This window comes from Corvus kubaryi, unplaced genomic scaffold, assembly GCF_017639235.1.
Source record: "Corvus kubaryi isolate FWS band 111438036 unplaced genomic scaffold, C.kubaryi_AGA036_p1.0 37398, whole genome shotgun sequence".
Taxonomy (NCBI): domain Eukaryota; kingdom Metazoa; phylum Chordata; class Aves; order Passeriformes; family Corvidae; genus Corvus; species Corvus kubaryi.
The window spans coordinates 28,621,640-28,635,007 of record NW_024581137.1 but is presented as its reverse complement, the minus strand read 5'-3'; the positions used below and the strand labels follow the sequence as shown (position 1 = coordinate 28,635,007).

Sequence of the window (13,368 nt, the reverse complement as noted above, 5' to 3'; positions counted from 1 at the left end):
GAAATTAAGTGTTTTATCAATTGCACAAAAGTTGCTGATAATTCTGTATGGTAACTAGTTTTCAGTGTTTGGTATAATTCAACTGTATATTTTACCATCAGTGTAACATATGCACTTTTTTTTTAAAAAGAAAATTTCCCATGTGAATACTGAACTTTTTGTGATGTAAAAACTCATGAAAAGTGGTCATGACCCTGTTGTGAATATCCTATGTCCTGGTGGAGAACTGTAATAATTAAGCTCTGATTTCAGAAATTACCTAGATGTAATAAAACAGGGTTTCCAAAGAGTCTCGTCAAAGTAAGGGAACAGAAGAGAAGCCTATACTATAACTGTCATGTTGTCAAAAACAGCAGTGCTGATATTTTCTGTCTCTATATTGCCCCATGAAATCCTCCTAGAAATAATCATCTTAATTATATTGATCTTTTGGGAATACTGATAAAGGTAGATGATAATGAGCTGTTAGCTGAGCAGGGGCAGCTGTAAGCCTTTCATGGACTTTTTCCAAATTCTTAAAAGTATCGAGAGAACAAAATACAGGTAGCATCATGCTCTTTCTCTAGTAATACCCTCTTTCCTGAGTCTTTTTTCACCTCATTATCACAACATTCATCAGCATAAATATACTTTGTTTTTTCATAAATGCTACAAAAGAGTTCTTTGCCAAATTCTTTTCTAAGTCATATTTTGTGTGAGAAGGAAATGTTAAAATACCCTCAGAGGGATAGAGAATACAGTTTTAGCTGAGAGTCTAAAGCTGGTTTAGTTCTGCAAATTAGTGAAGTCCACAATGCCTTTTTTTTTTTTTTTTTTTTTTTCCTGGTGTGCTTGATCTCTAGGCGATTTATATCCCATCTCCAGGAATACCTACCTGAATATGAACATGTATAATTTTTGTACCTTTAATTGTTGGGTTGTTGTATTTTGTTTGTTTGGGTTTGATTTTTTAATGTGGACAGTTAATGCAAAATAAGTCATGATGTCAAATCCCTCAGATTCTTTAAATGGTGGCCAGAAGAACCACTGTTACAGATGCACTCCCTTGGTATTGTAATTTAAGTTTACTCTGATAGAACTTTGGCCATGCTCCACAAAACTTTGCAGCTGTCTGCTTGGATTACATCTGGCAGCAAATTAAATACTACAACCTGGTAGTTTTGTTTATAAATTAATGCCAGTGAAGCAACCCAGGTAGACAATTTCACTGGTGCACACAAAACACACATTCATATGATTGTAAATAAACAGATTTCACAGGAACCAATGTAAATATTAGCTGCCATGTTCTTCTGTATTTACACCAATCTGAGTGAAAGTTTAATGTTTCTTTAGTAAAAGTTTTCATGTTTCTTTCAGGTTAGAGAAGGCTGAAACATTTACATTTATCAAGTTTTAGTATATCAAACTGGAATACTTTAATACTGATTATTAAAATACAGAAGTATTCCAGCCTTTTTCTTCCTATCTCCTCTTCTTTGAAAATACAATGCTTGGTTGGTCGTGCAGCCATACATACACACCAAGTGTTTGTGTGAAGCTGTGTGAAAATGCAAGTTGGGCCAATATCTCATGTACAGATTTTAATTTCTTATTTTTATGTATGTGGTAATTGTCATTAATTTGATGGCCAATATATAGCTGAATAGAAGGACCATCTTGGGTAGCTGAAATAAAGAGGAAATACAATGAAGCAGTGTTGTTTCTCCTGAATCTAACTCTGGTAAGAGAAATTTGGAACGATACACAACCTTATGAGACACTGCTTCTTGAATATATAGTCTGACTTTCTGAATAGAGCTACCTTGCCAGCAGTTCTACATTTTCTCTTTACCATACCCACTAGAAGGATGGAAAGTCCATTTTTATTTTAACTTCAGTGACTCCAGAGGCAAAAAATTCCTTGGTCATCACTGATCATAGTGCTGTACTTTATGAAATTTATATACAGCTCCAGAAAGTGTGTTAGAAATTGACTTCAGGGAATCTATTAACTTGCAAGCATGGCAGGTTCCCAAGTATAATTTATGGCTGGCAGAAATATGGGATATTCATTGTCATCCTTTTTCTACTGTTAGAAATTATGTGTGTGTGGGTCTGAATTTATCATTTAGTCCATACAGAGGTAAGGTCAACAATGGCTAACCATGTCAAATGTATACCTCAAGCTACTTTTATTTTGAAGCATCTCAAATTGGAGCAAATTAAGATTACATGATCTTAGATGACCTTCTTTTAAAATGTGAATTCTAAACAGCAGAATTGATAACAGGGCTTTCTCATCCTGCCTTTTTCCTTCTCTTTAGATCATGTTGCGTGTGTATGTATGTATGTGCATGTGTGTATTTATATAAGTTTATATGCCACTGTTCTCAACTGTATTATTTCTGGCAGTACTATGAAAGGGTGATTGGATAGAAAAATTTCTGAAGAGCCTCTAATAGATTTCAATCCCATCTGCCTGCTTCTCTGTTTTGCTCTGAGTAAAGTATTTTTTTAAGCTGATAATTGAAAACCTATCTTGCTCTTACAGAATGGCTTTGCTGTTGTAAGGCCCCCAGGCCATCATGCTGAAGAATCAACAGCCATGTAAGTACCAGGGAATATTGCCCATCTTGGAGCACTAAGGTTACTGGCAATCACCTGCATTGTGCATGTCTCTGAAGAACTGTAATTGTTAGCAGATGACTGAAAAGGCTTTCTAGGTACTCCCAGAAGCAGATTTATGGCCTCAGAGATCATATAGCATTTTTTAAAATGCTCTGAACATTATTTATAGCTGTTTTCCTGACTGATTTGCTTTCTTATTTCTGTTCTTCTCTATTCCACAGGGGGTTCTGCTTTTTTAATTCGATTGCAATTACTGCCAAATACTTGAGAGACAAGCTAAATATAGGCAAGATATTGATTGTAGATCTGGTATGTATTCCTGGCAAGCATCACACTTGAAGTGCATCTAGGTAAAAGACAATGAATTTGTATTTATATGTCAGACTTTTTTGCTTTTAATACCTACAAGCAATAAAGGTGTGCATTTCCTCTGATTTTGGGAACTCATTAAAGCCAGGATGGCAGTACTGAAGCTATAAACATCTATGTTTCACTTTAATGGTGTTAACTGCAATTTAATGAGAAGAAGGCACAGATCAGGGCAACTTTTATGGTCCTTAAATGAATTGATACTTCCACTGTTAAAATAACCCTACAGAACCCAAATTTACGTTTCCCTACAGAATAGAAACTTTAAGTCGTCAGATATTCTTTAAAGAATGTTATTGCATTGGTAACAAAATTTCCCCAGTTCACAATGATTCGACTTGTTGTGTAACTTTGATATTATTAAACAGATCGACAGGTCATTCTCTCCAAGAAGTTTTCTAGTTATGTGTGCCAGGTTTTGGTGGTTCCCTGAAGGAAAGACATGTGATTAAAAATCCACTTCATTGGATTAGTCTTGTATTTTAATAGAAGGCATTCTTACACAATACTTAAGACATTTAACAAATGGATTATTTAAATGCAGATGACATTTGGCATGTTGGCTATATTATTTTCATGAATAATGAATTGGAGCTCTGCCTTGCACTTAAAGGATCAGCCCAATGCACAGCCCAAGGAAAGTTGAATGCTGATTTATGAGCACCATTTTTGTTTTCCTACAGTTCATGACTAGGTGTAATAGGGTGTCTGACAAAGCATAGACAGGAAATGAACCCTGGCATCAAAACCTAACCTGTTACATCTGCACTTAATTAATTTTTGCAGGTGATAAAAGATTTAAAGACGAAATATGTTAAAGGGTTTTTGAAGTGCAGGGCTTAATAGTCTAAATCTTGTTCATATCTGCACTCATAATTAAATCTTATTGTGGAGTCATGGCCTTACCATCTAGCACTTTTGTTCAGTTAAACATGCGTACTGACTGTTGAAGAGAAGCAGAGAAAGGGGGAGTGTGGGAGAAGCAATGGCAAGTGAAAAATGAGTGGTAGAGTAAATATATGGGTAGGTTAAATATTCTTAGAATGTTTTTCAAATATTTCTCAGATTGTTCTTCTGTCATTTAGAAACATAATTATAAACTGCCAGAAACTATTATTTTTGAAAAATTCACTTCTACTGTATGTTATGTCTGTTTGCTGACTTGAATCTTTCAGTTCACTGCTGTAAATTCTGGCCAAAAGTGAACTCTCTTTATTCTCATTTTTTTTAATAGGAAAAGCCTACTCAAAGTTCCTGAATGTTTTAAAGTTTTTTTGTCTGTAAATGTTACATTTGCCTTGTTGGGAAAACACTTCCCTTTGATGTACTTAGCCAATAAGCACTTAGAAATTCAGCTTCAGTTTCTCAAGGCAAGGTTAAATGTGCAAATCATTATCTGTGCAAATGATTACCTGTGAAGCTGCCTATCCTTATCCAGGCAAGTAGATAGGGAATTTTCAGCCTTTCTCCTACTGTCCCATTGACCAGAATAACTCAGCTGGTGAAAAGGAAGAAATATGTGGCTGACATAGAGTATTTCATTTCTGGAGCAGTTGCAGTCCAGTCCCTAGTCTGCTCCATGGGCAGAGCAATGATGTACAAAAATTCATATGGAAAATCTCTTATGCATGCAAACTATGGATAAATCACAGGCCAAACTGAATGAATGAACAAGTTAATAGTGATGTCTTTATTCCCACCAACAGAGTTTGGAGCATCTGAAGGAAAGAATGGAATTACAGATGTTAGACTTGAAATTAACCTTTAAGACTATATTTTGATAGTGACTAGCACAGCAGGACCCCATGCAAGTTGGCAGCTATACATGTTACTCCAATATAAATATTAAAAAGTAATATCCAATCCCACACACTAAAGTGTATTCTAGTTACAAATTAAGTATAGTCTTCATAGCTGCTACATGTCTTCATGTATCTTCCCTTCATCTGTTTCTACACTGAAATAAAAGACCTATCTGACAGGGTTTTTTTCCTCATTCCACCATTTGGAAAAATCTCAGGTTTTGAACTGACTTATATACCGTGAATACATTTGATCTAAGCACAGAATATGAACTCATTTCCCACATGCTAACATCACAGTCTTAAAGAACACATTCCTTTGTCTAATCAGAGAAGTTACTGCTCTTCAAAACAGAGCCTTTAGTGGAATTAAAGTTTAGGCAGCAAAGTTAGCTTTGAGATTTGAATAATGAAAAAAAAAAAAGAAAAAAAGATCTCTCTATGCCCATTTAACATTTTTTCTTCTCTTTTGGAAACTGTTACAGCAAGAATATATCTAAAGCCCCAAATATGTATGGAAAAGAAAGACTAATTAAAATAACAAAATGAAGTCCTACTGTGTCCCTGCAGATCCATCTATGTGCCCAGCATAGCTTGTCAGGCTGTTGAAATCCTCATTCCAAGATCACCCATACTTGCATTTATGCTAGCAGGATTTGAGTCTGTTTTGGAGTAAACCAATTAATTCTGTCTCAGCTGAAGAGTGAATGGGATTCTGGGATTAGTCTGCATGCCAGATTTTACTTCATTTTCCAGTCAGAACCATCTAACACTACACTAGCTGCCTTGAAATCTCCAACACTCTCATACCAGTGTGTTCTCCTTTGCATGTCTGCGTTACATTTAACCTTGGCATTAAGTCACAGTTGGGCTGTAACTCCATCCTCATGTTGTTTCAAGTACTTTCAACATAGAAAAGAAAAGAAACTCTTATAATATTACCCTACAGAGGTCCCAGAGGAGGTCCAAGTCAAGCACAATGCAGTACAAGTAGGATTCAATCAATGTAGAGAGTTCTGAACAATGTGGGTGAAACTCATGAGCTGCCTCAGCTGGCAAGGAGGGCAAGCAATGGTCAGTGCTTGCTGTGCTATCGGCAGTGCACACCTTGAGGTACAACTTGAGCCTTCCTGGAGTCTAGGCATTTTGAGGAAAATGTGACCTTTGGACACTATTTGAGGAAAACGTGACCTTTAGTGTCCTCTTGGACACTAAATTTGATTTAGACCTCATATTGTTTATAAAATAAATATGGACTAGGTGACAGTGACAGTGTTACCATTCAGTGTACTTTGTGTGTCCCCCTTAATTCTCTAAATCAGAAATTTCAAAGGGAGGGCTTTTTTTTTACTTTTCTTTTACTGAAAGGCAAGTGGATTTTTCATTTTCACTTGTAAAATTCTTGTGGGTCTAACCACACAGAATAGTAGTGAAAACAAACTAAAAAAAAGGAAAAGTCTGCATCATCAGCCTTTGTTATAGATATACTGTCAGCATTTCTTTGTCAGCATTTTATTTAATGACAGAATTTTATTCACTGTCATTATATAATGTTTGAAATATGGAGACTGGCCAAGGTCACTCCTTGATTGTGGAAGGCACCATCCTATCTGCCAGATGATTTAATAGCTAATGAGATCATATTGCTATGTCTTCAACTGTTGCCGTCATGATTTTGCAAAAATGAAGTATGAAGTCCTTTCCGCATCTGGCATCTCTTTTGATGTGGATCTAACTGCTGAGGGACTGAACTGAACTGAATGTTTCAAGAAAGCCAATTTACTCAGCTGGTTGCAGAGCCTTTGACCTCAATAGTGGAACTTGGCAAATCAATGAATACTCTTATGTTTAGTGTTCTGTCAAGAATTGTGAAAAAGCTCTGTAAACCATAGATCCTTCTGCAAAATACTAGTTTGTAGTTTAAACATTAGTCTTTCTTCAGAGGCCAATGAGGCTAGTTAATTAAGCCTGAGGGGTTATGAACTGTTGGCAGTTAATAAGTCATAAAATTCCGCCATAAAACAGGATGCTAGATTCCATCACTGAGGCAAGGAGTACAAAGAGCCGGTGTATAAATATCTAATTGTACAAAAGGACTGGGATTTCTCAATGACTGCTCATCTGGAGTCTCCAGGGCATGCTCACTATGGTTTCCTGATTTTTAGAAGCCAGTTTAAAAAATGAGTGCATTAAAGAGTAATTTGCCTGAAAGTTCAGGAAGTATGGGGTGGTGAAGGGAGGGGGAAAGTGAAAGACAAAAGGAGGGCAAGGGAGAGGGAGAGAAACAGAGAGAGAGAGAGAGGAGGGGGGTGTAAAAGAAAGCAGAACTGAGCTCTCTACACTGAGTTGGACATTATTACATTTGTCATCTGTTTTCTTTCTCCTTTAGGATGTTCACCATGGCAACGGTACACAGCAGGCTTTTTATGCTGACCCCAGCATCCTGTATGTTTCCCTCCATCGCTATGATGAAGGCAACTTCTTCCCCGGCAGTGGAGCCCCAAATGAGGTTAGGTTTATTTCTTTAGAGCCCCATTTTTATTTGTATCTTTCAGGTAATTGCGTTGCATGATTACCCCTAATTTTCTTGTCCTTCTCTGGTTCTTTAAATTACACCAGATTACCAAATTGTCCACTGGGAGCAGGGGACCAGTGGAGAACAAGTGCATAACCCAGAGCAGTCCTTGTCAAACAAGGCTGATCTGACACGTTGTTTGATGTTTGTTTCTAAAGCACATTTGAGAATTTTTTTTCTCCCCTTTCCCTCTCTCTTTTCCTCTTCCTTTTTCCTCTTTTTCACTCCTTTTGGCATTTTATTTCTATTTTTTCAGGTTGGAAGTGGCCCTGGTGAAGGGTATAACATAAATATTGCTTGGACAGGTGGCTTGGATCCTCCTATGGGTGATGTTGAGTATCTCACAGCATTCAGGTTGGTACCATTTAGAGTTTTGAAAACTGTTTATAGAACAAAAGCACATGAATAAGAGCTAATGTAATATTGAAAGTCAGGAGAATTATCCATGGTGAAACCAACTTAATCCTGGTATCCCAGTATCTGAGAGTTTAGTAAATTTTAAAAATGGGTAATTTAATTGTTGTGATCATCCATGCAGAATCAACAAAAAAAATTTTTAATTATTTAATTGGTCACTACTGTTTTCATTATTATGCCATGCCAGTAAAATTACTTTGAGCTTGCTTACTTCTCTACGTATAAAATTTAAATGTAAGTATTTATACCAGGCAGAAGCAAATTACTGTTCCTGTTCATTTTGATTGCAGTTACATGCCAACAGAGCAGACAGAAAGCAGTATAAAGTATGGTCCAAATCCAGTGTTCCTCATTCACTTAAAAGACTCATTATGATGCTCACAGATCTGACCATTAGGTTTTTTTCTACAAATTGCAGTAAACTGTTATTTAATTAAAAGTAAATAATTTTGAAATACTGCAATAAGAATGACAGGAAATGTTGCATGCTCTATTTCTCTTTGCTCCCTCATAATGAATATTCTCAATAGCTCATTCATAAATGAAATTTTATTCCTTCATAGGTGATGCATCATAATCTATTTAGTCTTATTTCCATGGGACCAGAGGAGATAAGAACGGTATAAAACACTATCTTTTAGAGTTTCAGTGTCCTGTCTTACATACACCATTTCCTTTCACTGTAAAGAAGTCCAGTGGAAGGGTTTAGTGAAGTTTAGGGAAGGTGAAGGGTTCATCTTTCAAGTTTGGGCAAATGCTACACCTTTGAAAAGGGGTTTAATTTAGAGGAGAATGATACGCAAGAAAGGCAATGGGGAAACCAACATGTATCTCTAATCTCTTTCAAGACATTTAGTTTGAAGTAGTGCAATTACCTTATACAGTTTTTGACTATATTCTATTGAAAATACACCACAAAATCCCACAAAACTCTTGTTTGTTGGTGTTTTTGTGTGTGTGTTTTTTGGATTTTTTTCCAAAGAACTTCTGTGCAGCCCATGAAATAATATGCAGAGTTTCTGATAAACACCACCTGAAATCAGAGTCTAAGCCCTAGTCAGAGAAATAGCCTTAGATATTCACAATAAACCACTGTTATTGTGGAAAAGGTTGTAATTTTATTTGCATTTGTCTGTATTCAGAAAGTGTCTAAACAAATGGTAAGTGGCAGGCTCCAAATTTTCTACACTCAGTAGTGCCTCAAGCTCTTTCCAAGATGTTTCCTCTACTTTTGTGAGATTTTTACATGAGTTAAGGAACTGGATGGCTCAAATCACTGGTATTAGTGTCTGATATTAATATATCTGGTATTTCCACCCCAACATTCTTGGTTTGGATCCAAACCGTCCCACTAATGGTATAGGTAATGTGGCCATCTAATGATGCAGAGAATGGTGGTCCCAGTTTATTCAACAGAAGACTCACATACTGAGCCTGTAACTGGTACCCCTGCTATCCTGATGACAAATACCTGGGCTTAATAGTGCATTTACAAATATGTGCTTCACAGTTCTATTTTAAGGCACACTAGTGAATTGTTGGGAGCAGCTAGTATTGCTGCTATGCCTGTTACTCTGCTTCAGAGTTAGAGGGAATTTCAGTCTCTGTTCCTAAGCAAAGGAGCACTATTCAGGAAAATAAAATTCATGTAACTTACTACACTGACTAATCATATGCAGATGTAAATGTAACTGTATTTTTTTTAAGGCAAATAAATTCAATTTTCAGTTTAAAATCTCCTTTTGAAAAATTTCTGATGGTAAAAATTTAATGTTGCTATTTGAAATACATCCATTTAACTTTGTGATTAATGTTGTAATGAATGTGAATGTTTTTGTCCAAGCAGCAACAGGAAATGTTTCCCTACACTCTCAGCCCCTTTTGACCTGATCACAGTCGTTGTGCCCTCTGTAGGTCGTGCTGACATGGATTTAGTATGACTGGTACGACAGTTTTGAATGGGGATCATTGAAGCAAACAGCATGGAACTTTGAAGGGTGGATACAAAAAGCTGTGAATTACTCAGGATAGACCAGGTAGCTGTTTTCTGTAGATCTGGTCTGAGTGGTAGGTAAATTTACAGCTCCTAGTAAAGAGACACTTTATCCATGGCCAGAATCTACCCTTGCTATTATCCAAAATGTCACACATGATGTAGCCTAAGTCCTCTGTTTGGCCAGAACAGAATTGTGAGACAGTAGACTGGCAAGAGAGATCCACAGTCCAGAAAATCAATAGAAAAGTTGACAGGCTCTCCTAACAAGTCAGCTGTTGTTCTGGAGTTTCTGTCTGCAACAAGTCAGTTTTTAAGAAAATAAGTGAGTTTCAGAGATAGAAAAATGTTATTTGGTTTTTTATATTAGATTACATGCTTTTATAGACAGACCTACAGAGAAGACCCAAACTAAGGTGTGGAGAAAATTTTGAACATCTTCAATCTTGTGAGAAAAATAAGGGACAAATGGAGAGATTATCTCTTTATACCTACCAGTAGACAGAGAGGTTGGGCAGTATTCAGACCCTAGTGAAGGCAGGAGTGGATATTGGTGAAGGTCCTCTCCACCACGACCAAGGTGTGAGTAAGTTTGCAGGTGGGTGGAGCCTGTTTGGAGAGAAGCCAAGGCTTTCTGCTTACTGGCTGGCACCAGAGTCTGATCCTTTGAGATCTTAGGAACTGAGAAATTTGCATTAAAATAATCTAAAACTCTCCATGGGGTGCACACAGCTTTCACTTTCTCACCAGCAGAGCCCTAATTTCATCCTAGAATTGCACCAAGCATGTATTTGAAGTGTCAGCAGCCTTGACACTAGGTAGCTCGTTATTGCCTGATTGACTGTCAAATTTCACAGCAGAGATCTTTCTGAATGATAATGTCCACAGAAGAAGAGACCAAGGCTTTTTTTTCTGTCTCTAGAGCTTAGCTCATAACCAGGTATTATATATGATGATGTACTTGATATCAGGTACATTGTTTTTAGGTCAGAATATATTTGTAGAAGCATTTACACACACACACACACACACATACATATATACATGCAGGTAGCAGAATACTAGTTATTTTCCACTCCATAAATAACCAGATAAATCTATTTTATGTAAATCTATTTTATGTAAATCTTTTTAGGATTGAATAATGTTCCACCTCACTTTTCCTCCAAACTGTTAGAGAAAATATTTCTGTTTCTTCAGGAAAAAACAACTTTCATGTGTAAAAATGCAGAAAAATTTGGAAGCATAACAGAGTAATCACTTCAAAGGCATGATCAGTGAGTGGCTGCACTGAAACTATAGTGGGAAACAGGAAAAATTACTGTGCTGGTTTGTGTCTGCCATTTTGATTTCAGTGCTACAGGAAGAGTTTATTGTAGTTTTGAACTAACTCTTTCTATTGCAAAATCAAATTTAAGTGTCTGTAGCCAACTTGAAGATGAAGACTGCTCATTCATTTATAAAAGAATATGTTTTCATTTCTTTCTTATTTCTACTAAGAAAATAAGTTTGCTCATGTTAACTACAAGGAGGTAGTAGCAAATGTAGGAGAGAAAAGTTTCTGTAGAATGGAAAATAATTGCAGTAATCAAATCACTATACCATTTAATTTTGCCAGAAAAGTGTTGTTTGATGTTTACCATGGTTAAGGAAGTGGCCTAGATACAAAAATCCTTGAAATAATGACATTTTTCTAAAGGGCAGGCATCTCTTCTTTCCTCCTAAGATAACAAAAATGCACATCTCTTTTCCATTATTTTCAAGGTCTGAAGTATCCCTCTAGAGAATTTGTTTCATCATTTACTTCCACCTATTCAGGTTAAATTTGCTTTAATCTCTTTGAAAGCAAAAGGAGATGGTGGCTGTTTTCTAAGAGGATGATTTTACACTCGGGTTTATGAGGATGTAATCCACTCTCTTCTGCCAACAGTTCTAGAAAAAAAAATAAGAGCAATGGTTGACTAGCAATGTTCAAATAATTATTTTCGTAAGCTCCACATTACACCAGATGTGCTCAGTAAAGCAGACAGCAGAAAGAGGCTCAGGTCTGTGTTGTACATGCACATATGTCTATGGGTGTACTTGGAGTTTGCAGGGGACAGGAGAGATGTGTTTCCGTAGAGTGGCATACAGAAGATGCAGGAGGCAGTGGAAACAAATGAGAGTGTTCAGAAGAGTGAAGGAGAAGCAAGAGACAGAAGGAAACTGGGCTGTGCCTTCCAACTGCTTTGCACAGCTTCTATTCAACAAAAGAGTTGTAAATTTAGCTTAACCAGCCAGTGTGCTCTGGCTGCTTTGCACTACTCCAGAGTAGCATAAAACAGCCACAGCATATTAATGAACCTGTCCATAAAAGCTTGCATAAAATGAAACCTATTCATTTTGATTCTTGGAATGATTAGAAAGAGCTCATGATAATATTATCTTTTAGCAGTCACATGTTTGATTTTAATTTAAGAAGGGGAGCAAATTCAAAAGAAATAGGTGGCAATAAGGCAGAGCTAAGGATGAACTATATCCATGATTTAATTTAAAATATAGCACATTTGTAATTACCTTGAAATATAATTTAAAATGAAGTTCAAAATTAAAATCATGCTTGAAATTACATGTGTTAAAATGTGAAAATGAAAAATACCAAAGGTGTGCAGAAAATCTTCATCCTGTCTTGCAGTTCTTAGTGCTTGTTTTGGGAGAAAATAAATATGTTTAAAACTGTCTGTACTCTAGTCTGTGCTCAAAAATATTAACAAAATATATTCGTTGTCATCTTGTGGCCATATAGGGCATAGTTAAGTTCATTTGAAACATTGTATTGACGTATAATCTTTGGTTTTTTCCGTAGTTTTGTATTTCCAGATCTGATGACATTTTATTTTGACATTTCAAATGAAAAACTTTGTAAATGTACTTTTGAGGTTTTCATATATATTGTCCTTGTTAACCCTGTTTCAGCATAGGTATTGACTGTAAATTTTCTTTCCTATTTATGTTAGAATTTAATACATAAACTCTAAGAACATGATATTGCCATATTTGCCTTATAGTTTTTTAATAGAAGTATACATAGCTTGTATTTTTATTTATTAATTTAATTTTCTTGTAAATTTTACTTTTAAAACTTTTTGTTCACTAAGGAATTTGAGATAACTTTAAGAAGTTTCATGTATCCTGTTGGTATTGAATTTCATGGCCTTAAGTATGTGTGTCTCAAAAACAAAAATTCTTTGTTTTAGCTCAAATCACTAGTCTTCCACTTTCATTAAATGTCCATTTGTTTATGTACCGCATGTGTAGATGAAACCCACATTCTTGCCTATCCACATTTATTATTTTAAATACATTTGTATGATCTGTGTCATGTCCTTTCCTATTTTTTTCTCTCAAAATACAATATTTCTGGTCTTTTTCAATCTCTCTTCATTTGGAAATGTATCCAGTTGCCAAATCACTTTAATTGCTCATTGCTGAGGCTTGGCTATTTTCTGGAAATGAGCTCAATACACCACATGAGGGCGAACCATCGATTTATATTATTTTGAATATTATTATGTCTGTCTTTGGCATCACTGCTCTGCAATGTTGTATAACTCTCTGAGTAG

At 36.0% G+C, this 13,368-nt stretch overlaps 1 protein-coding gene across 13 annotated transcripts in view; it reads left to right on the top strand.

The window, feature by feature from the left end:
* Positions 1–13,368, top strand: part of HDAC9 (histone deacetylase 9) — a 463,926-nt gene that overhangs the window by 358,756 nt on the left and 91,802 nt on the right. For all 13 annotated transcript variants that reach the window (XM_042044237.1, XM_042044228.1, XM_042044236.1 and 10 more), the window contains 4 exons: positions 2,534–2,589; positions 2,832–2,919; positions 7,171–7,290; positions 7,613–7,710. In XM_042044237.1, coding sequence (XP_041900171.1) covers positions 2,534–2,589; positions 2,832–2,919; positions 7,171–7,290; positions 7,613–7,710 — 362 coding nt within the window. The remainder of the gene's footprint in view (positions 1–2,533; positions 2,590–2,831; positions 2,920–7,170; positions 7,291–7,612; positions 7,711–13,368) is intronic.